Genomic DNA, 26,796 nt, shown 5'->3' with positions numbered 1-26,796 from the left:
TAATGGGTCAAGTTCTGCTAACTTTCAAATTAATTAGATATCTTAATTAAATGTATCCGATTTGCATATTAGACTACCATATATTGGTTGAATTCATTTTTATCTTGCCAGTTACATAAATATTGGGATAGGAAAAAAAACTGGAATAACTAGTACCTCTGGGTTTGTGAATGAACTAGTACAATTTTATCATGCCCCAATTATATGAATTAGACAACTGTAGACTATTGTATGAAATTCTTATACTTTTCATAGTACTGAATTTTTTAAAGAAAGGAAAGTATTGTAATGTTTTATTGTTATGACTCAGCCCTTAAATCAATAGTTGCATTCCTTATTATTGCTTTATTTATACATTTAAAAGACATAGCAAAAACATAAATAATGTGTATTTTACATGCCAGTTTTTAAAGCTCTATGAGTAAAATTTTAGTAAACAAAAGATCAATTAGGGTAAAAGAAAAACAGGAATGTGTGGTACCTCAGAACACAACTGCTTTGAAACTTGTCAAATTTGGTACTTGACGCATTTTGATGAGAAAATTTTGTCTTGGCATTTTATTTTGACACATCGTTGTTTGGTATTCGACAGGCAAGCTGAAGGTTATTGGTGTCAGTTGCCTCCCTTTCCAGCCAATCAAAGGGTCACACATAGTAGCTCTTGCCCTTTGCAACATGCCATTGCACTCTTAGCTTAGCTTCTGTGATCATTTTGTGTTAACTTTTAGGTTTTTTCTCATATAAAGTAATGATATACAACCCTATTTTTATACAGTCTTAAAATATGCATTGTCCTTGGTTTGGGGACACATTAATTTACATTGTTCCTTATGGGAAAAAAATTGTTTGGTACTAGTTTTTGATAACTTGTCATGCCTCCCAAAACTAATTAATGATGAGTGCCAAGGTACCACTGTATAAGATACTGGTAATTAACTTTTTAAAAGACTTAGCCAGATAAATATTATCCCTTTGTACTTAACTGCTTTTAATTTTTTCCTTTGCAAGTCATTCCAATTATACAATTTTGTAATTGTAGGTTACCAGTTTCAGCAGAATGCTTATGTCATATAGCTTAAAATACTTGGATTTAAATTCAGAACATTAAATTTAACTGAGCTAAGTCAATTTCAAGCTCAAACAGATTTTATAAGTAAAATAATGTTTAAATGGTTTGAAAAAATGTGCAAGTAGTTCATCATAAAGACATTTCCAAGATAATTACAATGGTGTCTTTTAAATCAAAATTTATATATAGCAAATTTTAATACTAAAAATTTATAACTGAAAAGCAGTCTTTGGAACCATGTAATACTGTACTGCAAACTTATACTAATATCTGTCTGGCTATATACATTCCTTAGCAAAGATATTACAATGTTTATTAACTGCATACTCACCAGAATATTATTTTTACATAGTGAACATCATTCCAGAGCAAAAAAAATCATATTTAATAGAGTACATTGGATATTTCTACCTTAATTTGCAAAATGCTTAGTGAGTAACAGTGCCAGGAGCAGCTGCAGTTTTTTGTACATAAACTGAGTATTAGATAAGTTGGCCATCTTTAAAAAGTTAACAAGAATATTAAAAATAGTATCTAATAGTACTTTTAGCCAGGTTCTCTATTCAGAAAAAAATACACTGATTTTAATTGAAGTTTTGCCTAAAGGTATTGGCCAATAGTAAATCCTTTGTAAGCCAGTTCACCACCATGTAACTTTGTGTACTAAAATAACAGAACATCTTATACTCTAGAGATTTTAGTTTTGCAGATGTACTTAAAGAGTCAAACCCTTTCAGTCTGTCTTTTCAGTCTTCATTGTTTGAAGCCCAAAAAATCTCTGCAAATAGCTCTTACAATATTAGGCACAATCTGCTCCAGTCCAGTAAATTCTTTTGTGAAGAAAGTATGTGTTTCCTTAGGTTCAGATGCCATATCTTTTAAATCCTCGAGTGGAGCCCAAGCAATGCCAACAGAAAATATGTTGATACCTTTAAAAATCGTTGAGAAGAAAAGGAACATTGTTGAGAGTCTGCTTAAAGTTCATGTAGAAAAGGATTTGACATGCTTAATATCTATACAAACAGAACAAATGGTATTGTCTGAGCTAGGAAGCTAATGAATAGAGTACTGGACTTAGGACTCTTTGCTAAGGGATTGTGCTACTTGAATTCCAGAGGTAGATTTTAGCAAGAAGATTGCAGAATTTCACCGGAATAGCAGGAGAAAAAGCACTTTCTATTTCCATCAATCGAAATCATGAGTCTTTCCAACTACTATAATCCAAATGAGCCATGCCTATCAACCCTACTTAACACTTTTATCTTAATTATTGCCATTTTTGTTTCAATTTTTCTTAAGTTCTCTTTTAGGATTTTTTTAACTACAAGACTCTTGATTTTCTTCATTATTTTTGAGATGCTTTACATTTGGAAAGGAGTTAATTTAGAATTTGCACACTGCATGTTTAAACTACTGTCCAGTCTGACTCTAAGCCAGTTTAAGGAAAGTCGGTCTGGAATGAGATTCTATGCATCTTACAAGATATTCACTGCAAAGTACAGAATACTGCACCTCCCACTTTAAGACAATTCCTCTACTAGTGCGCCCTCCCATCTTTCTGTTGTAGTCTTTCTGGGCACAAACAGAAAAACATATCCAGAAATCACTTTTGGAGTGAATGGAGTGAAAATAAGTGTAACATTATTTCTACCTTCTAATTTTACTGGCTACTGGCCCATCTGGCAATGGAGCAACAGGATACCCTCGCACTTTATCATAAAGTGCTTGAGCTGTGTTTATATCATCGGGCATTACTGTGGATAAGTGAACTGTGGGAAATCAGGAATACTGTAGAGAAAATCTGAAATCAAGCTATTTATACAACCCCTGTCCCCACGTAATTAAACTATATGCAATATTCCTGAAGAATTTCATCGAATGATAAAATTAAACACCAATTTTTCTATATGTGTAGCTATATGTTTTCTATATGTGTAGATTAAATAATCTCCCCAATATGACCTATTTGTCATTTTAAAGTATTGTTTTATCTGTTTTAATTCTGATACACAACCCAGAATCACTAGTGAATGGGTGGCCCTAGAAATGTTAATAAAAAAACAACAAGCAAAGTATTTGAAGTATGGTGTGTTGAATGATTATTTCTTTGACGGAGACAATAAATATTACCTGCTTTATGAGCAGAAGTTGCAGGCCCTCGGATGTCATCGTAAGACTGGCCATCAGTCAAAATTACCAGAAAATTTTTGTTGGCTCCATCTCTCACAGGTGCAAACACATTTTTTGTTACATAAGTAATGGCTTCTCCTGTAGCAGTACCACCACTCATATAGCGGATTGCTTGAACACCTGAAAGAACCTTTTCCTTTGTTTTGTAGTCTGTAAAGCTGAATTCTATGCGCTGATTATAAGTGAACTGAATAACTGCAATTTTGGCACCGATATCTGTGATATCAAATGATTTGACAACATTACTAATAAATCCAAGCATGAGGTGGAAATTGTTGTCACCAATACTGCTCGAGCCATCTACGAGGAAAGCTATGTTGACAGAATTATAGCAAGTCTTGCTGCATAACATTTGCTCATGTGCACAGAGTTTTTGAACAAGAGGTTTCACGTGTTTTGTGGTACCAAACCAAGTGGGTATGTTGTAGGAAAAGAATCCATTATTTTGACAGACTGCCTGTTTTTAAAAGCATAATAAAAGGCATGAGTTTTAGCACATATGCAAAATGGATTTTGTGTAATACTATAACTGTTGTTTCAGTAAACACTACAAAGATTTGCTTGTGATGCATGATATTCATCCTGCATTTAGGAAGCCTTTAAGAGCCAGCTCTTCCAGAGCCTTTTGGGGACTGATATGCTGTTTAGTCTCCCACCCATCCTCACCCTTTATCATTTACTCATTTTGCTTTAGTTTGGCAATATGTAGTTGGCATTATCATGTTGGTTTGATTTATTAAGGGTCTGCCTATAGGGGAGTTATAAAAGAGTCTTAGCTCACAGAGACTTTCATAGATATTGCAAGTATGTTTATGAAGTTCAGTTTGGGCAACTTATAACCTGTATCTAGCATCTCCAGAACATACTGTTGAAATTCACCAGCAAAATTAATGAAGGAGAGAAGCAGCCTAGAACTAAGAAGGATTTCCTGACAGAATAATTAATCTGTGGAACAACTTGCCTCCAGAAGTTGGGACTGCTCCAACACTGGAAGTTTTGAAGAAGAGATTGGACAACCATTTGTCTGAAATGGTATAACATTTCCTGCCTGAGCAGGGGGTTGGACTTGAAGACCTCCAAAGTCTCTTCCAACTCTGTTTTTCTAAAAGAAACATTTCTAAATTTCTAAAATAACTAAATTTTGATAATATAGATTTAGGCCAATTTTTAGAGTTCAGATTTTGTAAAGCCAGGGATGGAGGTAGCCCAATTCCAACTTTAATCCCAGTTCAAACCCCAAACCATTGAAAAATGGAATGAAAAAAATGACTTTATGCCTTCTAGTGACATCAAATACCACATTACCCTCTGTAGCAATCTATAAAGTTTAGGAAGGTGATTTGTTGCTGATGTCGCCCATTTATGCATTAAGATATTACACTATTTAATCAGAACTAAAATGGCTATTCTGACTGTACAATAATGCAAACATATAGAGATTTTTCTTCTTACCTTTTCAACAAAATTTAGTTCTTCAATCATCCCCAGTTCTTCAGATGTAGGCTTTGCAATTGACACAAAGAATACATTAACACCAAATTCTCTAGCCAATATACCAGCTTCTTCCAAATTATCTGATGGCCAGCCATCTAAGAAAACTACAATGATTTTAGGAATGCCTTTGCGTACCCCTTTTTCAATAGAAAAAAATCTTTGTGCTGAGTGTTTCAAAGCTCTTCCTGATAGGGAGAAAGGAAAAAAAAAAAAAGAATTATTCTCAGTACAATAAAATTCAGGATATGTGTTTAATATCTATTTAATATCTAAAAAGAAAGATCTTATTCAAGGAACTACCATGAAAATAAATTGTACAATTATTTATAATTTTCTTCTAGACCTGCTATTTACATTTTATGATGGTGCAAATTACATAAAATTATTTTCATTATTTAGAACACTCAATACGATTTGACAGTCATTCCAGTGCCAAGTATTACATGTGCCAACAGCTCAGATGAAATGAAATTTTCATTCGCATATGATAAATTAATTCCTCCAACTAAGGAAAGTCTTCCCCCCCCCCAAAAAAATGGAGAGAAATAACCCCCCATAACTATTGTTCACTCTCAACTTCTGTTTAGCTGAGTTGGAGAACTGATTTGGATTTGGGTATGTAAGAACAAAGAGAGAAGGGAAAAGAGCCATTTATTGTATGAACATCTCCATACATGCAATGCTAAATTTAATCCATACTAATCCATACACCTGTGCCCCGTTGGGTCACTGTTTCAGAGATAATTCCTTCCCTAAATAGAGAATGACCATAGGTAATCAAAAAAATCAGTGAGAGTGGGAGTAGGAGCCACTTCCAACTTCCTGTCAAATTCCCTATTGAATTTCTTGTGGGAAACTGGCAGTGAACATTAGAAATCTTCCTTCTCTCTGTCCCTCTGTCACCCACTTCTGTTTCCCCCCTTGTCTTCTTTCGTCCCTCCCTCCCTTCATTCCTTTGTTTACCTTTCTCCCTTCCTAGTTTTTAATATATTGGAAAAAAAATCTAAAAATGTAGGGAGATATTTTACAGATGTATCTGCCTTGAAAGTAACCCATGTTAAACTGTATAGCACAATCAAACATCAGGATCTGATCACAGGAAATGTTTTATGATGTTTTGTATTTTATGATGTCCCTACAGGACAGGGTAGGTCCAAAGACCTACCGGTGGGGGCTTGGCAGACGGGGGTTTTGTGGAGCTCCGAAGAGCCCGCTAATTCCCCGTCTGTATCCCCGCAGCGCTAACTGGAAGATAATTCTTATGTCATATAATACTTTATGAAATTTGCCAAATTTCAATTTCACAGGAGTCACATGTGTGAAATTTGTAATGCAGTCTGCAAGTTAGCCATTTATGGTACATTGATTGAAAAAGGTTTGCCCTATAATGCATTGTTTCATCCAGTTAAAGATTAGAGACAGAAGAATTCTAATAGTATATTATAAAATATTTGTTATATTTGACCTGCATGGACAAGAATTACCTGTATTGGAATTGCCTCCTTGGAAAGCTATTTCTTTTATTGCAAATAAAACATCTTTTGAAGCGGTGAAGTTGTTCAGATAAAATTCAGTTTTTGGATAATCACTGGGAAAAGAACACATGAAGAAAGATGTGTGGCATGCAACAATTAAGGTGTGAATACAATTCTCATTCACTTTTTTTATTAAAAACAACTTAATTCAACATTTGGTAGTGTTGTTCAGTCGTTGTGCCCAGCTCTTTGCGAGACCATGGACCATGGCCATGTCATCTGCCCTTTTCCTCTGCTGTCTCCCAGAGTTTGCCCAAATTCATGTTTATTGCATTGATGACACTATAACCATCTTATCCTCTGCTTTTGCCCTCCATCTTTTCCAACATCAGATCTTTTCCAATGAGTTCTCTATTCTCATTTAGTGGCTGAAGTATTTGCACTTCAACCACTAAATGAATACTTCAGTATCTATCCTTCCAAAGAACCGTCAGGGTTGATTTCCGGATCAATATATATTAATTAAAAGGTAATTATCATTGAGTTCATTTATAGACTTGCAAGTGCAGAATCATTTGTGAAACCTTGTTCTAAGGATGTGGAGCCTAATTGTAACCAGCCAAGAAATACTTGACTGGCCAACATGATAGATTAGGAGCTATCATGATAGATTAAGATAGGTCTTGGCTTGGAGACTGACTGACTGACTGAGCAAAACAATCACTAGGAAAAATTGCAACTGTGATTATGATCTTACTTCAGCCTTCCTTTATCTTACAAACTTGCAAAGGTTGTAAATGAGAGAACTAGTTATGAAGTTACTTTATCATTAAGTGCAAGCAGTCACTAAACAAGGACCACCTAACTTAGAATATAGTTTAATTTTTTATTTATTTTAAATTTAGATTTTTTGGTGAGACTTTTTAATTCAAGATTAGAGGTCTGGGGAGTCGCATGCCACCTAGCCATGGCTGATCTGTGGGTGTGGCTTGGTGGGTGTGGCAGGGGAAGGATACTGCAAAATCCCCATTCTCTCCCCATTCCTGGGGGAAAGATATTGCAAAATCTCCATTCCGACCCCACTCTGGGGTCAGCCAGAGGTGGTATTTGCCAGTTTTCTGAACTACTCAAAATTTCTGTTACTGGTTCTTCAGAACCTGCTGAATAGCACCCCTGATACAAATGCATCTTTCAAGGGAGAGTACAAAGAGAGGGAGGGAGGGAGAGAGATGTAGTAAAAATAATAAAAAGTCATGGGTTGTGTTGTAAAGCAGTAAGAGTCAAGAAAGGGCTAACTGAGTTATAATTAGGGAGTAATAAGAACAGAGAGGTGAAGTGAAGAGTAAAGATCGTTAAACACAGAAACTTTCAAGAAAAACAGAACTCTACTGTAGGAAATTAAGTGGTGATAAGAAAGGAAAAGAGCTAACATTTTAAAATGTGGAAGAAGAAAGCCCGGTCTCTCCCCCGTCATAATTTGTTATAAACATACTGCAATACCCTGCCATTCCTAACATTGCCAAGAAAAGTGCATGGATGTAGTCAACACAAGAATGTATTTTTCCTTTTTAATCTTTGTAGTTACCCCAGAGCAAAGTTATGTATTAAAAAGTATTTGGTTCATTTCAATAAATTTTTGCCAAACACCTGTTGAGGCCTATTTTTCTGGTTTTTGCCACCATAATATTACAAATGGACCATAATCATTGGATAGGGGTCAAGCAAAAACACATCTAATTTAAGAAGTGCTATTTTCAATTTAGTTCTTGCCCTGCCTTAATCACTTGTCAGTGTTTTTCCACTATTAACTGCCTTAAAATATGAAACTTTCCTTGGCTCTCTATAAAAGTTTTTTTTTTAAAATGTTCATTTTGGAGTCTAGATTCTATTAATTCCCTTGGATGAAACATTAGTGGTCCTAGTATAGTCAACAAATATAATTGCAGTAATTCTTTTGTGTCTGAAAGTTTTATGGGCTAACTCATCAACTTGGTAACAAGCAGCTAAATTCTTCCAGATGTTTTGGGCATTTTATTCTATGTATATTTTAAAATCTGCTTATTTTTATTTTGTTCCTAAAGTAACCAACATTGTTTTGGTAATAGGTAGTGAGGATAGTAGAATCTGTTATTTGGGAACAGTTGCAGGGAAATTTATTTATTTAGTTTGTCAAGCATGTATGAGAAAACAAGTATAAGTATCAACATAACATATAAACATATAAGTATAAACAGGTATAAGTATATACATATTAAATGACTATATCCTACACTTTTGACTATATCCTACACTTTGAAATATCCTTATTTAATTTAATTTATTTATATTTATTTTATTTTATTATTTAATATAAATATATAATATTTATTTTATTTATTTATTTAATTTTATTTTGAAATAAAAAAATACACTTTGAAATATCCTACACTTTGAAATATCCTACACTTTTGACTATCACAGCCATTGCAACTTTTACAGGAATGAAAGTATAAATTGTAGGATTCCTCGTGTTCTTACCCCTAAAACTGGAAAATTATCACCCTAGAAAGCTGCATCACAGGCCATAAACATGAATATAAATACAAATCTCCCACTGATCTGAAATGTATTTTTTTTAGCCTGTTTGTTAATGGCGACGAAGACACTTGCACACCAATGATGCCAGATTCATACCCAAATAAAAATTGTATGCTACTGTAAGAAGCACATCCCTAAAACACTTTTAAGTTAAAAAGAATTGCTCTGGTGCATTGAATTCCATTTGAAAATACTATACCACTTGACCAAGTGTGATTGGACACAGAAGGAATTTGTCTTGGTGCATACATTCTCAGTGTACATAAAAGAGAAGATACATTCGTCAATCATAAGGTACAACACTTAATGATAGTCATAGGGAACAAATAAGCAATCAAATTATACTAGGAAACAGTCAATATAAATCATAAGGATACCAGCAACAAGGTTACAGTCTTGTTATGTTTTGTTATTTTAACTTAAAATTCATTCAGTGTCATATACCTACACACCCAAGGCTAAAACTTAGGATCAGCAGGGCACTACATTCCAACTCCTCATTATGAAGTTCAAAGAACAAGGATTTGATCAAAGCAGCTTTCACAAAGCTGAAGGAATCAGCAGCAAGCTTGAAATGCTAAAGAGAAAGACTCTACTACAATCTTTTGTTGAATGTACTTAAAATAAGACCGTCTTATATTTTTTGAACTCTGAAATAAGCGCTTGGCCTTATTGCCATGCACTCAAAAGCCCAATTGGACTTATTATCAGGGGATGTCTTATTTTGGGGGAAACAGGGTAGTTCCAATAGTTGTCTGCTAGATATGGTTACTGAACTATAAAATACCCAAATTAGAGTTTTCTGCACTTTGCAACAACAATAGCAATATCTATTTTGTGGAATTTGGAAATTATGGAAAGTTGAGTTTTTAAGCATTTAAGAGTTCTGGATTAAGGAAAAAATGGGAAATATAGGAAACATAGGCAATGTCAAAGCAAAGTCAAGGAAAGTTTCTACCACAAACCCTTTGATTTTGATTTGTCCATTGGGTATAAGAGTTAGTCCAAATGGTCAGATGCAACTCTAAGATTCTAAGCAAAGTATAAAGCTAGAAATCATAGCACTTAAGAAGGAGTAATGTACCAAATAGAATGTATTTCTCATACCTGGCTTGTATTACTCCCACATGTGGGCCTTCAGTTCCGATTCCCAGCGTCATTGCCACCTTTCCAATAAAGTTTTTCTGCAAATTAAATCTGCGCTGCCCAATATTGTAGCTTCCATCTATCAGGAAAGCAATATCGGCTTGACAATCTATGAACATGCAAAATAAGTTTATTAACAAAATGATACAATAATTTCAGAGATTTATTTAATGTGGTATATGATAATAACTTACCTTTGTTTCCAGACTTTTTCACAACAGGTTTTTTGGGTCGTTTTCCTCAAAAAAAGAAACAAACATAATTTAACTTTCTATATTTTGATGTAAGCACTAATGTGTCAAGTAAACCTGAAGATATTCTGCCTTCTTCTATGCATCCTTGTCTCTTGAATACAAGAAAATATGTAAATGTATTGTTTATGATGATTCTCAATCATCCAAGTCATGGATGTCCCAAAGCAACTGGATTTTCTTGGTTTTTTTCCTTCTTTGAAAACCTTTGGCTTCTCATCTAAGAAGCTTCTTCAGTTTCAAGAACTGAATCAAGGAAGTCCAGTTGCCTTTTCAAAAGCACCTTTGGTATTTTATATGTATTCTATCATCTTCATACTGTTAAATATACTTTACAAAAATGAGAGAATAAATGCAAAATTGCTTATTTACTGGAAACTTTTGGTGGAAAAAGACATTCTTTATTGATTTTTTTTTACCTGCAAATGGCCGTGCTGTTGAAATAGGATGCCCAGCTGCTTCAAGGGCTTCACCTTTAACACCTATTATCACATTGAAAAATAAAAGAAATGTATTGCTCTGCTCTCAAAAGATGTAAAAGAAGTTGAGTTTGTGAATTATTCCAATTTTGCTTGGGAAAGTATATTATAAGCAAGCTGAAATCTGAAGTTGTGTTAAATCTCAGAGGAACGTTTTCCTCTTTCTCTGCAACTTCTTCCTTCATCCTTCTATGAGTCTCTTGCTGAAAGTATACTGTTACCAGATCAATATAGTAGAAAAACTACAATTAAAATTTATTGTTGCATATCTTTATGATGCTGTGATATTTCCCATATCTCAGCACTACTTCCCGTAAGTACTTTCTTTCTATTTAATGTAACATAGTAAAATCATCAAAATACACATCTCATCATCCTTTGTATTACAGTTAAACCTCTATAAAGGAACACAGCCTTTTGCACAATATTTTGTAAAATAGTACTACATTGCACAGGGAGACTACAAAGCTACAGAAGACTGAAGACTTCCCATCACAGAAGCTTATTTTTGACATGGAAAAGGAGAGGAAGGTTGGAGCCAGCATGGAGGTCTCCCTTTCTCTTGGACTTTCTCTAACTAACATTCCAATAGAGTTGAAGGGTCCAATAAGAGAGATTTCTGTTTTGGTCAAATATGAATTGGCTATTGGGAGCCAAGGACAAAACTTTAGGAAAGTTGAGTCTTAAAGAAAAATAAAAGATATACATATTTGAAATATATGATCTAAATTTGAATTACAGCTGAGAGATCTCTGCAACCAAACATGTCTGTTTTTTACACTTTAAGAGTTAAATTAAGAGTGTATTTTATGTTATTTCCATGTCTGAAAATGTCATATAAGGACATTCAAATTAATCAAGGGATTGGAATAGTAAATCACGTTTGAACTTTTTTTGTTTGATAAAAGGGTATTAAGAAAAAAATATAACAAAAACTATATATTTGGAACAAAGTTGTTCTCTTCTGAACAGAAGTTCATCTCAAGCAGCCAGAAGGAAGAGTTTGATTTTTTTTAACACCAAGAATGGTTCATACAAAATTCATTATCTCAAGATGCTGGGTTAATTTCTAAAACTTTTGAGAAAATAAATCATCCACTTACTAGCTACTGAAAATGATGATCTTGATTTAGAGAAGAGTTGGGATTGGATTCCATTGGCATATATTGCAGAGTAATTCCCACGCCCTGGTAACATCTTCACTCTTACAGCCCCACCTGAACTGGTGATCACACCTCTGCAGCAAAATAAGGTTTTCAAATGTGTGCACTTTATTTGTATAGTACTTGCAACTACTACTCTTTGTAGTATGCTGCATTTGTTCATGCAAAAAGTAAGAATTGCTCCATCAACATGTCACAGATTGTGAAATAAAAGACAATTGCTTAGGTTCAGAAGCATGCTTAATCATAAAATAGAGATGGCAAATTGCACTACTTAGTCTGCATGTTGCTCTCCCAGCACTTTTTTGTAACCTCTAGAGTAGGGGTGTCAAACTCGAGGCCCACAGGCCAGATCTGGCCCATGGGGCCGCCATGGAAACAGTGAAGGACCGGCCCACAGTGCCTCTGTGAAAACAAAGCTCGGGAGGGCTGTGCCTGCCTCCTGAGCTCCGTTTTTGGCTATGATGGCCTTCTGCAACCCTCTGCCAGCGAAAACAGAGCACAGGAGGGCCGCACATTTTTGCTGGCAGAGTGCTTGGGCTGCCACAGGCATCCCTGACATGAGTGATGTCGAGCTGGCCATACACACCCAAGGTCAAACACAACTCTGATGTGGCCCTCACTGAAATCAAGTTTGACACCCCTGCTCTAGAGTCTGTAGCGATCCCATTGCAAACCGGTTGTAAAGGTAAGTAGAACCCACTCCTGGTTTACAATGATAAATATGGACTCAATATATCTCTTCTTGCAACACCTTTTGAGCAACAGGTCCTGGATGTGGTGAGATTGCCATGGGAACAAATTAAACAAGGCATATTATGGCAATTTTTTTTACAGTGACATGGATGGTGGGGGCAGGGGGATGGAGAAAGTGACAATGAGTGTTGGATCAAAGAATTGGGAGTATTCAGAGTAGAGAAGCTGACTGAATTTTAAAGAATATAGACAAAGAAGAGAAGAATGAGTGACAACAAGGATGAGAGAGAGATCACAAGAGACAGAGATCATTGTGATGGAGTACATGATTACATTATTGGCTGTATTATTAAATCAGGCACTGAGTGAGAAAGTAGTGTGGTTGGAAGAGACATTCATGGTGACATTCAACTAGAGAATAGATGGAAAGATTAATTGGAATTTCTGAAGCTTTTGTGTTTAACAACAATTGCTTAATTCAATGTTTATTAAATACAAACATAGGTTAAATTTAAAAATCACTGTTTACTACTCTATTGTTATAGTCTCTTGATTCAAAGAAACTACAATCATACATAAAAGATTATCATTTATTTCCTAGCCAGATACCAGTCCAAGATCTATTTTAATTCTTCCTATTTTAATTATTTTTTATTTATTATTTCCATTTTATGTATTCCATGATCTAATTTAATTTATTTTAATTTTTTATTTAATTTTATTTTTTCCTATTTTAATTCTTCTAAAATCTATTTTAATTCTCCTTGTGCTTTCAGGCCATACACAGTTACATGTTCCATTCATCCTTAATTTCCTATCATTCCTACTATTCATTCATAATTTCTATTGCGTGGTTGATAATAAACCTTACCTGTGAATGGCAGCTCCACAGATACTTGATTCAGAGGCATACTCAATGTTTCCATAGACATAGAACTGCCATATATGACAATTTGCTGGACAGATGACATCTACTGGATCCTTTCTAAGATCATATCCTCGTGTAAAACATGTAATAACAGTGGGGGCTACAGAGTGGATAAAAAAATACATAAAACAAGTTTTATGGAAATATCAGCACAATATATGCAAAACATCCACATATAATTATATTTTGCATTACCATCACTCCAAATGAATCTACTGCATGATGAAAGCCTCTTCACTAAAGGTTATAGACTAACTACCATACTGTTCCATTGTGTTGATTTTTATTTTACTTCCCAATCTAGAGCTGAGATAAAGACTCAGAGGGATAAGATTACCATAATGCATCCAATACAAATTTAAACATTATTTGTTCAATAATTCCCTTTAATTTTAACAATAAGTTAAAAAGTATCTCCCTTATAAGTGATATGCTAGTCCTGACCAGTCTCTTTTACTTCTTTTCCGTCCTGCATGCTGTTCCCTTTTATCTATTTTATAGTTTGCAGTATATGCATTAAATTTTCTAGTGTGTTTGATGAAAGGTTTATTGTAAAACCTACTGTATCTTACACCTCATGCAATGACATTAGATTCATTGAAGCTTTAATTAAAAAATCTGATCCTATCCTTCTGTAGAAATAATTTTAAATACTTTGGTGAAACTACAAGAACCAATGGGATTCTTCTGTAAATTGGACTCTTATAGGTATTGTATTCCTTTGGAAAAATAATTAACATATATGGTCCCAAACACTATAACTATAGTTTCCATCTTGGCATCCTTGCTCTATGCTTCCAAGATGCTAAACTGCTTGAATAGAAAAGAAAAAATTCTTATTCAAAAATTCTATTCAGCCTTTTTACAACAGATGTAGCTACAATATCCATCTAGTGGACTTTTGGTCTTATTATCATAAGAAATTAAATTATGACCGTTTTAAATTGAACATGAATATTTATTCATCTGTGTTTTTTTTTTAAAAGAATTTATTTCATCTTCTCATGACTGTTGAATTTACCTCCCTAAAAATGATCAGTAGATCAAATTACAATTCATGAATTATAGAATATTTGAAAGGCAATATAAAATTGGTCCCTAAAACACATCATATAATTGGATTTGGAGTTATCTAGTCCCGAAACACAAGAGTTGAGTTTGAGATTAATTTGTGTATTTAACCTCATTGCATTCAAATAAACAGCCAGTTTGGTTAGTGGTTAAAGGCACCACTTTGGGCCAGTCATTCTCTCAGCCCTAGGAAGTAGGCAATGACAAGAAACTTCTTGCCTAGAAAACTACAAGTCTTCACTGACTTGAAGGAGTGCGTGCACATGTGCACGCACACACACACAGATTTCAAACACATAATCAATTAATTCAGTCTTCAGAAAACATAATGACTTCTTTTTCGCAATAATTTTCAGTCTTTATGAAAGGCTTCTTGCTAGATATTCTTTTTTATTTGTCATCTGTTTGCAGCCTTCTAAAAATGAAATGGGTCAGTTAATTCTCAAGTACTCTCTGAAATTCCTTGTCTGGTACATCCTGCACTAAAGAAGCAGGCTCCCTAAGGAAGACAGCAGCTTCAAAGAAAACCTGTTCCTTTGTATATCTTGGCAAATATCTATGTTGATGTCTCTGGTTGTAATTTCAGCATTAGTTGCATGAGATATTTTAATTATTTTAAACTTTTGCTATGGAGCTGATTAAAAGTATCATGCACTGGTTATGCCTCTATTATTTTGGAGTATAGCTGTTGATTTTCTGTTTTTAATTAAATAATTTCACTGTAATGGTTACAGTTAGTAATGATACATTTAAACTGCAGTCCGGTTCCATACACTTCAGGAATCTGGTATTTGTTAGAAGACTATGCTTCTTTCCTAGTTGTTAAAAAAATATTACAGTTTTGAAATGCAGTAATGATGGAGGAGAGAAATATGACAATTCAAATTGTGGTAACCAAGAGGAAATTTAGAATTTAAGTGTTAATACTTTATTATAATTATACTATGTTTTTTAAAAGCCTTAAGGATCTATTTATGTTGCAATAAATTATAATTATTTATCACTATAATTATTAGTGAATGACTGGTGGCGCGGCAGACTAAAGCACTGTTATTAACAGTTATTAACATCAGCTGCCTGCAATTACTGCAAGTTCAAATTTCACCAGGCTCAAGGTTGACTCAGCCTTCCATCTTTTCTAAGGTAGGTAAAATGAGGACTCAGATTGTGGGGGCAATAAGATGACTTTGTATAAAAATATACAAAAGTATGAAGGCTATTGCTTAACACATTGTAAGCCGCCCTGAGTCTCCAGAGAAGGGCGGCATATAAATTAAATTTTTTAAAAAAATATCAATTCATTCTTCTGGATATTGAATAAAAAGTTGCAAAATACTGTGTTTCTAAAGTCTATGTTCTTCCACATAAATGCATCACTATTTTTATTGATTAAAAATACCTATTACTATTTTATTTCAAACTATAAAAAGTGAAATGGCATATGTCTTCCATAATGAATTTACGAGAGAATATGAAGACACTGATCAGTTGTTTGTATTTTTTTCTGTAAGACATTTGTAAAATATTAGTTTAATTCTGCCAAATGATAATAGATATGTGATTATAAAGCATTATATTTAACTCTTTAGAATGCCTGTTCAGTTCTAAAACTGAATTGGGAATTCTATTAATGATCAATGAATACAGTGCAAACTAGCCAAGAACTATATTCTTCATTCTGAATTCTATGATACTTATGATACCATATCTAAATATGGCAGAAAATTATATCTAAATGTATTTGATACTCTAGTTTTGCTTTGAATTTGGTTCTGTGTCCAAATTCCAAGTTGTTATAATGATCATCTTATACATATCAAAATCCGTATGATCTAAACTATTTTGCAATTCTGTACCTTATTGGATACCTCAAATATTTTATTTACAAGTTCTGCAAACACCCAATCGTTTTACAAGTTATTCCTAGAGAAGTCATAAATAATAAAAGCAGAAAGCAATAAGAGTAAAAACCCAGTGCCATCTGATGTAGCCAAAGCCATAATCTTTAGGTTTCAAACTTACCCTAACCCAGCACTCTTGGGGGGAAGAACCAGCTCTGTCTATAGAAGATTAAGAGGATGGAAGCCTGCTGGATCTCAAAGGGAATGTGTTCTACAGGGCAGGGGCTACCAATGTCATAGGACCCACTAAATATCCCTATTTAAGGAAAGGGACCTGAAGCATGTCTATTGTATCTGGTCTGGTGGGGTAAGGAAGAGACAGTCCCACAATTAACCTGGCCCCATGCCATATGGAGATTTAAAGGCTATACCCAGCACCTTGAATGCCATCTGGTAAAAAATGTGGGAGGCATTACATTATAGGAAAAGGAATGGCAGAACCTAGAGGCAGAATGAAGAGAGAGATCAGACTAGAATCCCTGCGTAGCCACAAAGTGAACAAACTCCAAACTTCGAGTGCTGTTGACCCTTATCTAACTCTAACCAGGTGCTGATCATTAGTTGACAAGATTCCTGTGTATAGGCTTTTAGCAATAAATCAGCTTAATTTAACCTTCACGTGCGGACATGGTTTTCATGCCTGACAGCAGTTCATGCTATGTGCCACGTCACATTCTGAACCAAGTGTATATATTTAACCCAAACATCAATTCACAAATCAATAGTAGAGGGGGTTATATGAATAAATATAAAGTCATAAAAGAGGGTTCTATTGTAATTATCTGCATGTTATCTTTATGACGTTTTTAAAACCTATCTGTAAATACAAGACACTAAAAATGATGAAGTTGGCTTCCTTTACAGTAACAGCCAATTCATTGGATTCATAAAGCCTCTATTCTTCCATACAACTCAGAATTGTATGGAAAAACTCAGAATACTTTTCTTCACTTATAAAAGCAAAGTTTATTTCTCCTAGAACATTCATCTTGTAAAGTAAAGGGGAAAAAAAGAAAAGAATTGACTTTCGACTCTTTTTAAGCACAGAATAAAATAGCATTACAGTTCCAACTTTTTTTTATTTTTACATACTTATACATGCCAGCTATTTTTAGAACAATAAGCTTATCTAATCAGCAAAATCCAAAATTTAATTTTTTTTCAATTCAAGCAACACAATCCAGAAGTTGTTTCCAAGTAGAAACCAAGTTGGATATTCTCTTTTCTTTGATTAGAGCAGTTAATTAGCCATCTCTGCTAGTTCCATCAGTTTTTCCAGTCATTCATCTATTGTGGGAATTAAACTGTATTTCAATTTTTGTCCATAAAGCATTCTTGCTGCCGTCAACATATATAATAGGGAGGTACCAGATTTTTTTTCCTTGTCCATTAAGCCTAAAAGTCTGACTAATTTCATTTTCATTTGTATTTTATTCTTTGATAAATTTAATAAAATTATTAAAAACCCAGTCATCTTTAGCACCAAAACAAACCCTTTTGCAAAGGCCTTCTCAGCCAGAATCAGGTCAACATTAAAGAAACTCAGCTCATCTGCTCTACACCAGGAAAAAAAAAAGGAATGAAATAGTGACTTGAAAAACAATACAAAGAGAGATAAAATTCAAACATGGACCCCAAAATTGCAATTCATAACAAGCATGCCCATTGTCTATCTGTATTATGAAAAAGAAGATTGAAATGAAATGCTGATTTAATAAACTAATGTAATCCTAATAATGGAAAGAATAGGTTGATACATGTGGAACATATCATGTTTCATTTTTCTGTACCGTTTTTTGAAGCCACCCCTAATTTCTATAATAATTCACCCATCAGCTTTTGTAGTTTAATTTCACAATTATACTAGTTGGAAAAATCACTTTTCAAAAGAAATTAGCATAAAGTTCTGTTCTACTTTAACTAGTTATGAAAGGAGAGGCTAGCAGGTAAGATTCAGAATTCCAAAGTTGCCTTTGAAGTATTATGTATGGCAAAAGTGTATCTTTGGATTTTAAATGTTAGAATTTAGGAAAAAGTAAATGTGGCTACTTTCTTCTCCATTGATGCTGGTTCTTAAAAACCAATAATAAAAAACCTGCAACTGTGCTATGTTCCCACATAATTTAAATCTAACTTTCTCTCTATGCAAGAGCAAAATCGACTTTCTTAATTGCTGTATCTCGGTTAAAGCAAAAATAGAGTCCCTTATCCGATATTTTATCACGCAATGGGGAGGGGAGAAGAAATAATCCTGCATTTCCTTTTATACAGCAATTTAACACTTAAAAACGGCTTCTTTGCGTTGAAGAAAAAGGAAACAATATCCTGGCGCCAGAACGATTAAGATTAAATAGCAAACCATCTTCAGCTGCAGAAACTGAACGCCGAAGTCAAGAGATCCTGGGAACAAACGTCAAAGAAAATGTTCCGAAGGCGAGAAATAAAGACGCTTTGCCATTCTTACAACGAAGGAGGAAAGCCGTAACCGACGAAGATCTCTCTAAACTCACCGGAACGTTCAGCTCCCTTGGCCACCCCGGCCGCCAAGACGACACCTGCAATCAAAGGCGGGGAAAGGAAGAGGCTTAACACGAAGCCCTCGGGAGAAAAAAAAAAAAAAAAGGCAGGCTTCGTATCCGAGCAAACCGCTCGGAAGGCAGGAGAGAGCTTGCCGTCGAGCCTCCCTCTCCCTTAGCTATTTCACCCCCCAGTGGAAGGTGCGCGTTTGCTTGCCGCTCTCCAATGGTCGCGACGGGACAGAGCGCGGGATACTCACCAAGGAAGAGCAGGACGGGCGCCATGGAAGCACCTAAGAAGAGAGAAGGGGCGCCGTCAGGGTACGGGTCAACTCGGGGAGGCATTCTCTCGTCCTCTCCAGAGCGAAAACGGGTGGGGGGGGGACAACACAATACCTTTGGGCTCTCTTCTGGCTCCCGCTCGGCGAGGGCTCACCCTCCCCAGAAGAGAATTGGGAAGAGGTCCACCCTGCTTGCAGAACCGGCAGGGAGAGAAGGTGCGAAGGCGCGGCGGTGAAGAGGAAGAGAGCGAGAGATGAGGCGGTGGCAGGTGGTAGCGCGCGGATATCGCCCGTCCCTGCCCGCGCTTTGCCTTTTAAATGCCGCCCGGGCGCATGAGCAACGCTGGGCAGGCTCTGGTCCGCCTGGGTGGGCTGAGAAGGCGGTTGTCCCAGAAGGCAGGCAGGGCGCCAGGGCGCACTAGGGTGCGCCGGACTCGGGCCTTTTGGCCGCTGTTAGCCGCTGCTTCTGAGGAGCTCCCCAGAGCCAACAGGTGCATGGCACCTCCCGCGCTGTTTAAACGCACACTTCGCGGCGGCGGGGGGACTCGCCTACCATCATTCAAAGCCCGCGTTTTCGCCTTCCCGCCCCCTCCCGTCCTATTAAATAAGGGTGAGGAACACCCACCCACCCAGCCACGCTGCTCGTGGGCTGTGCGTTTATTTGCCGCGCTTTTTGCTTTAAGGTGGGGTGAGAGGCGTAAACGAACGTAGGTCCGTCTCGGCCCCTCCGTAAATTCTCCCTCGTGAACTGGCGACGCACTAAATGGAGCTAGAGAACTGGTCCATCTCAACTGTAGGCTTGTAAGTCCCTATGGCTGACCCGACCTCTGCAACATTTCAGAAGAGGTTTTGTTTTATGTCGTTTTGTTTATCGTAGCCCAAGACTGAAGTTAGCGTCATCAACCTATCTAAGGCCCCTCGGACAGCTGCCTTTGCTTTCATTGGAGCCTTGTGGTGGACAAATGGGAGATTACAGGATCCGTCCCATAAAAGAGTATTTTGTTCTCCCAAAGAGCAGAACAATGCAGCATCTGGATCATATTGATTCTTGTAACAAGACACTTCAAGGACCTAAGTCTCAACTAGTTTTGTCCTGGGGTCATTCAGAATATGTCTTCTCATATTTACATTCTTCTGATGGCCACCCCTGATTTTAGCTTCCTTCATGTTTCCTTCTCCCTAATCATCTTCCTCTTTCCCTCCTCAAATTTTCCCTACCCTGATACTTTAAATATAGTAAATGCAGTAAAGAAACTGCCATCTCTCTCCCTCCCTCCCTCCCTTTCTCTCTCTCCCTCTCTCCCTCCCCCCTCTCTCCCATCCTTCCATCCATTCTATCTATCTATCTATCTATCTATCTATCTATCTATCTATCTATCTATCTATCATCTTTCATCTTTCATCTAGCTATCATTATTTATTTATTCCCACCTTTATTATTTTTACAATATAAGTCAAGGTGGCGAACATACTAATACTCCATTCTCCTGTTTCCCACCCCACCACAACTTCATTATTTTTTATCAAATCAGAAACATGAAGAGTGTCACTGGCCCTGATGATGCCTTACTGACATGACTGAGTGAAAACAGCATGTCACAGGAATTTTTTTCCACTGCGCAGCTGCCTCTGGGAAGTAACGTTTCGGGCTTTTTGTTTGCCTTCATAATACTCCAGGTCAAGATTCTATTGTGGGACAATATTTTCAACCCATATGTTAATATTAGTGTGGTGTGCTTGTGATCCTATTAATGACCCATGGCGTGAACTTTCAATATACTTTCTCAGTGATGCATTCTGAGTTTGAATTTTCTCCCTTTAAAAATATGTTTGGTTTCCACCTGCATCCTTTCAACTAACAAATAAAGCTATGTTTATTTATATGAAATTTGAGAGTGGATTCTAGTCCTGGAATTTGCATTGCTATTATATTACCTGATATATGTTTTTTTTTAATTGAACACATTTTAATTGCAGTAACCTTGTATTTATTTGTGCTGGCCTCACAAGACCCCTTTTGACAAGAATAGTGTTATAAATTAAGTGACTGTGATGATCTGAAGATTCAAACTGCAAATAAAAACTGAGAAGTAGAACTCCCTTTTAAAGTAGTATATATCTTAATCTGAAGGAAAAATTTAGATGTTGAAGCCCAGACTGTCATAGCCATTGTTGTTACTAAAGCTTGCAAAATTCTGCATAATATAACCTTGCTGCTTTTTTTTTTTTAACATGTAGCATTTAAAAAAGTTATTTCTACTACTTTGCTTTCCCATCTGGAAAATTTTTTGGCTCTGCTCTAATAATTACTGCTGATATTTCAAAACAAGTTTTTTATCCTATTTCCTTGACAAATATTCTGACCTATATGTGTTGATCAAATGTCTTTATGCTTTCGATAATTTAGTTTAATTAGAAGTTATTTTTTAAATTTATTTTCATTTTCTGTGGTATTTAATTAATACCCCACAAATAATTCAGTTTGCCTCTGGATAATCTTACTGTTCTTACTTCTTTGTTAATGGCCAATGGCCCACAAAGCTAAGGTTAGCAGAAACCATGAATTCTGAATCTTATTGTGATAATCACTATAAATGCTTTAATTTTCCATTTTACTAAAAAAAGTGTAGTATTGGAACAAAACTTAAACCATTTTAATACTTTACAACAAAAGTAATCAATAATGATATATAACAGAAGGCATACCAGTACAGTGGTGGAATTCTTGCTCACAAAGAGTTAGGCAGTCTGCCTGTTTCCAATGATCTTTATAGCAGACCCAGTGCCTAATAAGAAGTAAAGTCTATTAAATTTTAATCAAAATTTACTTTCGAAAGATAAATGAACAAGATAATGTAAATTAATTAAATTATACATAGTCACATTTTTCTTTTTTAAAAAATCTGAAATCTTTCTTTAATCAGATTATTATATTTCTTTTAAAATAAAACATCTGGTTTAGTTTTCTTTTTTAGAAAAAATCTGATAATCTATAGCAATCTAGCTCAATATCAAATGAAACCAAACAAGTAACAACTACATATGTTCATACTGATGTAAGATTATATAGTCATTATTAGATTATTTCTTTCTTCTTTGCACATCATATTTAATTATAATGCCAGGATTATAATTGTTGTCTCCTAAAATTAGTGAAAATACTGTATTTGAAATCAAAGGCTCCTTCGTGAATGGGGTAAATTGATGCCAGTTATTAATTTATTGAAGAGATCACAAGTGAATTATTTGCCCACTTCCAAATATATTTTAATGACAACAAAATAGGGTGATTCAACAACAACAACACCCTGCAAGATACATTGTAACACAGACTAATCTTTCCTGGTTCATTTTCCAGCAGCTGAATCCTTCATACTAAATCTATAGTGAGCACCAGTTTGATTTTTCCATTATGTATTTTTGATTAGGCACCAGTTGAATTGTTGGTTTGCATCACAATCCAACTACTCTAAATCATCAGATATTTATGTTATTTATAAAGATTTTACATTACAATGAGAATTACTAATTAGATTAAAACCTTACGGAGATAAATACTGGAATAGATTTGTTTTAGGAAATAGTACATCTGGACTAATATTTATATTTGCAGTTGCATGGATGATGTATTTTGCAGTTATAATTTCATCAAGCGTATGGAAAGCACTTATGTTACAGAATTGACAAAGCAACTATAATGTTAGGAAAATGGTCTGTAACTTGTACAACTTTGCAAATAGTTCCTTGTTAGAAAATGATTCAGTTCAATGCATTTACACTATTCTCACAATTGTTCAGCTAATTAATCTTTATGTTTAACATTTAGCTAATTAATCTTTAAGTGCAACATTTGAAGAGTCAATTCTTTCTCTAATTTTAATTTCAGTAGAAATTTGGATGCAGTGTTGTCCATTATATTTATAGAATTCATTTAATCTGGACATTTTTAATAGTTAACAGTCAGTTATGTTTTAATGTGATAGTTTAATGCACAATGTAAAGTGCATTACTGTGTGTATTAATTTATTGAAGGATATCTATGTAATGTGTGTGTGTGTGTGTGTGTGTGTGTGTGTGTGTGTGTGTGCATAATGAATAAAAACTATTCATTAAAACACTGGAGCATTCTACACAACAAAAGAGAATGTCTCCCAATCAGCCATGAAAAGTTGTCTGGAACAGATCTGATTTTATAATATTAACTTGTAAATAATTTAGCAACTGAGGCAAGAGACTGCTCATGCAATAATTTCCTTTTCACTTTTGTGTGTGTGTATGCATCTTTGTTAAATGAAGATAACACATTAGGCTAGTTAAGTTTTGTGAAGAAAATTTTTATTTCACAATAAATCTATTAATCTTTAAGATGCCAGACAAGTTTCTAAATTTCAATTGACTGAATTGAAAAAAAAAATCTTTTACCATTATATGTTCAAGCAAGAGACTTTTTTTGGCTTTTTTCAAAGCAGCACAAAATCTATCTCATTTTTGGTTTGAGTATCTTTCTTAGTAGATTGTGAGAATGATATGGACATAGTATACTTTGATTTCAAGAAAGCACATCACTATATTTTGATTAGTCATCTGTTTAAGTTTGGGCTGACAGTTAAAGTAGCATGACAAACAAAAAATGTAATAATTATGTGGATATATAGCTGGTTTGGGCATTGTACTAAAATAATGCTCAGCATCAGTTCTGTATGAAAACACAGTAGAATATTGAGTGCAATCCCACAAGATTCATTCCTGGTTTCTATAGTTTATATTTTATATTAACATATCTTATATTTTAATGATTGATTTAGATGAAGAGGCAGAAAGAGTATTTTTCAGAATAATGGTGCAAAATCTGGCTGGATAGCTAATATCTTTGAAGACAGAATTAACCTCAAAAACAATCTTGATAGCTTAGAGCAGGGCTGTCAAATTCCTGGCCCATGGGCCGGATGCGTCATGCGTCGTGCGCTGGCCATGCCCATGCCCAGTTTAGCGAAGAGGGAAAAAGTCCCAATATGTCACATGATGCCGCTGTGACTATGTGAGTTTGACACTCCTAATTTAGAGTAATGAACTCAAAAAGAACAAAGAACATTTCTCTGCAGTCAGGATGCAAATGACAGTGCACTACTCATGCCCACCAGTAGGTGGAGTATGTTCCTCCTTTAATTTAACAAATAGTTCTTGTTTATTCCTGCTAATGAAAAAAGAGGAAAGGATAAGGAGGAGGTATGAATGGAAAAAGTTGCTACCCCAATACACAGATTTTATTTAAAATCAAAAGATCAGCTTTTGACTTGGCAGAATAAAGAAGAGTGATATTACGGTTGAAATATGAAGGGTAAAAAACTGCCAAGCGGAAGGGATATTTTAAAACTCTACCTATTTGTGTATTTTAAAATATTCTAAGGCTTTGCTGCAAGACAAATCTGCATGGAAATGAATAGAAGCCTGGAGTGGCTCTTTATTTGGCATAAGTAATTCAATCATCACAGCTTCCACTCCTGAATAAATAGATGGATTAAGATGAAAAGTTTTCTTTAAATTTTTTTCTTTTTAAAAGAAACAGATTTCTGAATGTAAATATAGTTTTGAATAAGTCTAAGAGGGACTTATCTTTCTCTCTGGAATAGCAGGAAGACAATAATTAGATACAATTATGGGTGTTCCTGCTAGATTTAAATGATGAACCATTTTCTGCTTGAAGAAAGTCAAATTTCTCTCAATATTTATTTCAGGATGTGTCAGGACTTCTTTTCTCTGGAGTGACATGAAGAAAACATTTAATACACTTTAATTTATGGGGAAACATTTCATGTTTACAAGATAAGTTATCTGTGTACATCAGGGGTGAGTTTCACTTACCTTTGCTACCGGTTCCCTTGCGCACGCACGCATGCTTTGCTCGTGCATGTATCACTTCTGCGCACGCGCAGATCGAATTTGATGACGTCTGGGCAGGTGGGCGGAGCCTCCCACTGCCACTGCTATCAGTTCGCCCGAACCGGGATGAACTGGTAGCAACCCACCACTGGTGTACATCCTATTCCAACTTGAACAAAAGCTGTGAATCTCACTTAGTGCTTATACCTGTTTTGTCTTTACAAAATACTCTATAAATAATTGGCTTTTTAAATGTATGCTTTATTTTTAATTTGTTAGATTTGGGCACTGATTTTTGGAGAAAGTAAAGTAGCGCTTAAGGCTACTACAATAACAATACTTTCAAAATGCAGAGTCACTTTATAAAATGCAAATTAATAATCTGCAACAGTATATTTACCAAATGCATTATACGCAAAGCTGAAATGCATGCCTTTAAAAAATGTTTAGCCCTGTAATGCAGGATGGGATCATGTCCACTGATTTCATTCTCACATATAAAAATAGCATTTAAAACTTCATATGGGGATGGGGAATCAGGTTTAAAGTAAAAGGATTAGACCTCAAAGTTATAAAAAAAATAGCCAAAAATAATACAAAAGTATAACTGCAGTCACACTTTTGATTACTTCTTCACAGTGTTACTTAACAATGCCAGTTCGTTCCTGCAAGAGTAAAATAATTGATACATTTAAAATTCCAGAGAAATGGATGTGTTAGAGCTATAACCTGGTAGCATTTTTAAAGGCTGAAGAAATTGTTGTGTCAAACTTAATTTGGGTCAAGGCTCACTTGTCAGATACACAAAATTGTATCCCTATTTGGCATCTCTGCTAGAAATGGCAATGCTATTACAAATTAAATCATAAACATCTGCAGCATAAGGGAAATCCATTATTTTACTGTGTAGAGCCCTAAAGAAAACAAAATTGAAATGGGGTAGCTATGAGTTACTCCCAACTGAATTTTCAGAACAAAATGATTAATTAAAAAGGGACTTTCTGTGTGAGCCAGAAAAAGTATTTTTGGTAGTCTGACAGTGCTAAAACTACATTTGAATTAAGTTCAGCATCATTGCCTTCTACTGACATAATATAATCTGAATATTATTAGACTGAAGTATTTTGCAGCTTGTTGGACATCACACTGGATTTTGAACAACAATTAGAATAGCTTGAATAGCAAAGAATGTATTTTAAAACAACACAGTTTAGACAAGAGAAAAAAATAGCTACTGGGCTGATTTCCTGAATAATGAGAAGTAGTCAAACACTGGAGACAAACTTTATGGCTATATGACTTTTTGTGGGAAGCCCTGCAAATACTGGACTTTGATCAAGCTAGCAAGACCATAAAACAGAATTCTTGACACAGACAATATCAGTTTTGGCCTAAGATGGTTTAAACTATGGAGGGTTCCCTATAGCTTCACTCAATTATTGCCAATTTCTGTTGAGTTCTAAACATCACAGCATCTGTGTGGTTAGTTCTTCTCAGTTATTACTGAATGCAGATATTAAGATCCTGAAATTGGGATATTTTCCCCCTGTGGTTCTCAGGAAATTGAGGATGTAGACTATAACTTATTATAGAGATCTGCATACCACCTAATCTCTGCTCTCCTTAAGGTTCTACCAGTGTGAATCCATATCTCACTTCTTTTGACAGATTTCTGAACC

General features: G+C 35.1%; 1 protein-coding gene across 1 annotated transcript; it reads right to left on the bottom strand.

The window, feature by feature from the left end:
• Positions 1–1,822: 1,822 nt before the first annotated feature.
• Positions 1,823–19,241, bottom strand: COCH (cochlin). The gene is made up of 11 exons (XM_070931369.1): positions 19,217–19,241; positions 18,951–18,995; positions 13,412–13,568; positions 11,785–11,918; positions 10,622–10,684; positions 10,146–10,190; positions 9,913–10,060; positions 6,238–6,341; positions 4,712–4,938; positions 3,200–3,716; positions 1,823–1,998 (listed from the first exon to the last, which is right to left on the bottom strand). Exons 1-11 carry the CDS (start codon positions 19,239–19,241, stop codon positions 1,823–1,825), a joined length of 1,641 nt encoding a protein of 546 aa, XP_070787470.1.
• Between the last annotated feature and the right edge of the window lie 7,555 nt (positions 19,242–26,796).

This window comes from Pituophis catenifer, unplaced genomic scaffold (genome assembly GCF_029215685.1).
Source record: "Pituophis catenifer annectens isolate HBS135680 unplaced genomic scaffold, rPitCat1.0.hap2 SCAF_1, whole genome shotgun sequence".
NCBI lineage: Eukaryota > Metazoa > Chordata > Lepidosauria > Squamata > Colubridae > Pituophis > Pituophis catenifer.
This window is presented reverse-complemented; position numbering and strand designations above follow the sequence as displayed.

Coding starts and splice junctions, on each gene's coding strand:
- COCH (XM_070931369.1), bottom strand. CDS start 19,241: ATGGCGCCCGTCCTGCTCTTCCTTG. Junction 10,685..11,784: donor ATCATCATTTTCAGTAGCTA/GTAAGTGGATGA, acceptor ATGTGATAATAG/GTGTTAAAGGTGAAGCCCTT. Junction 10,061..10,145: donor GAAAAAGTCTGGAAACAAAG/GTAAGTTATTAT, acceptor GCATGTTCATAG/ATTGTCAAGCCGATATTGCT.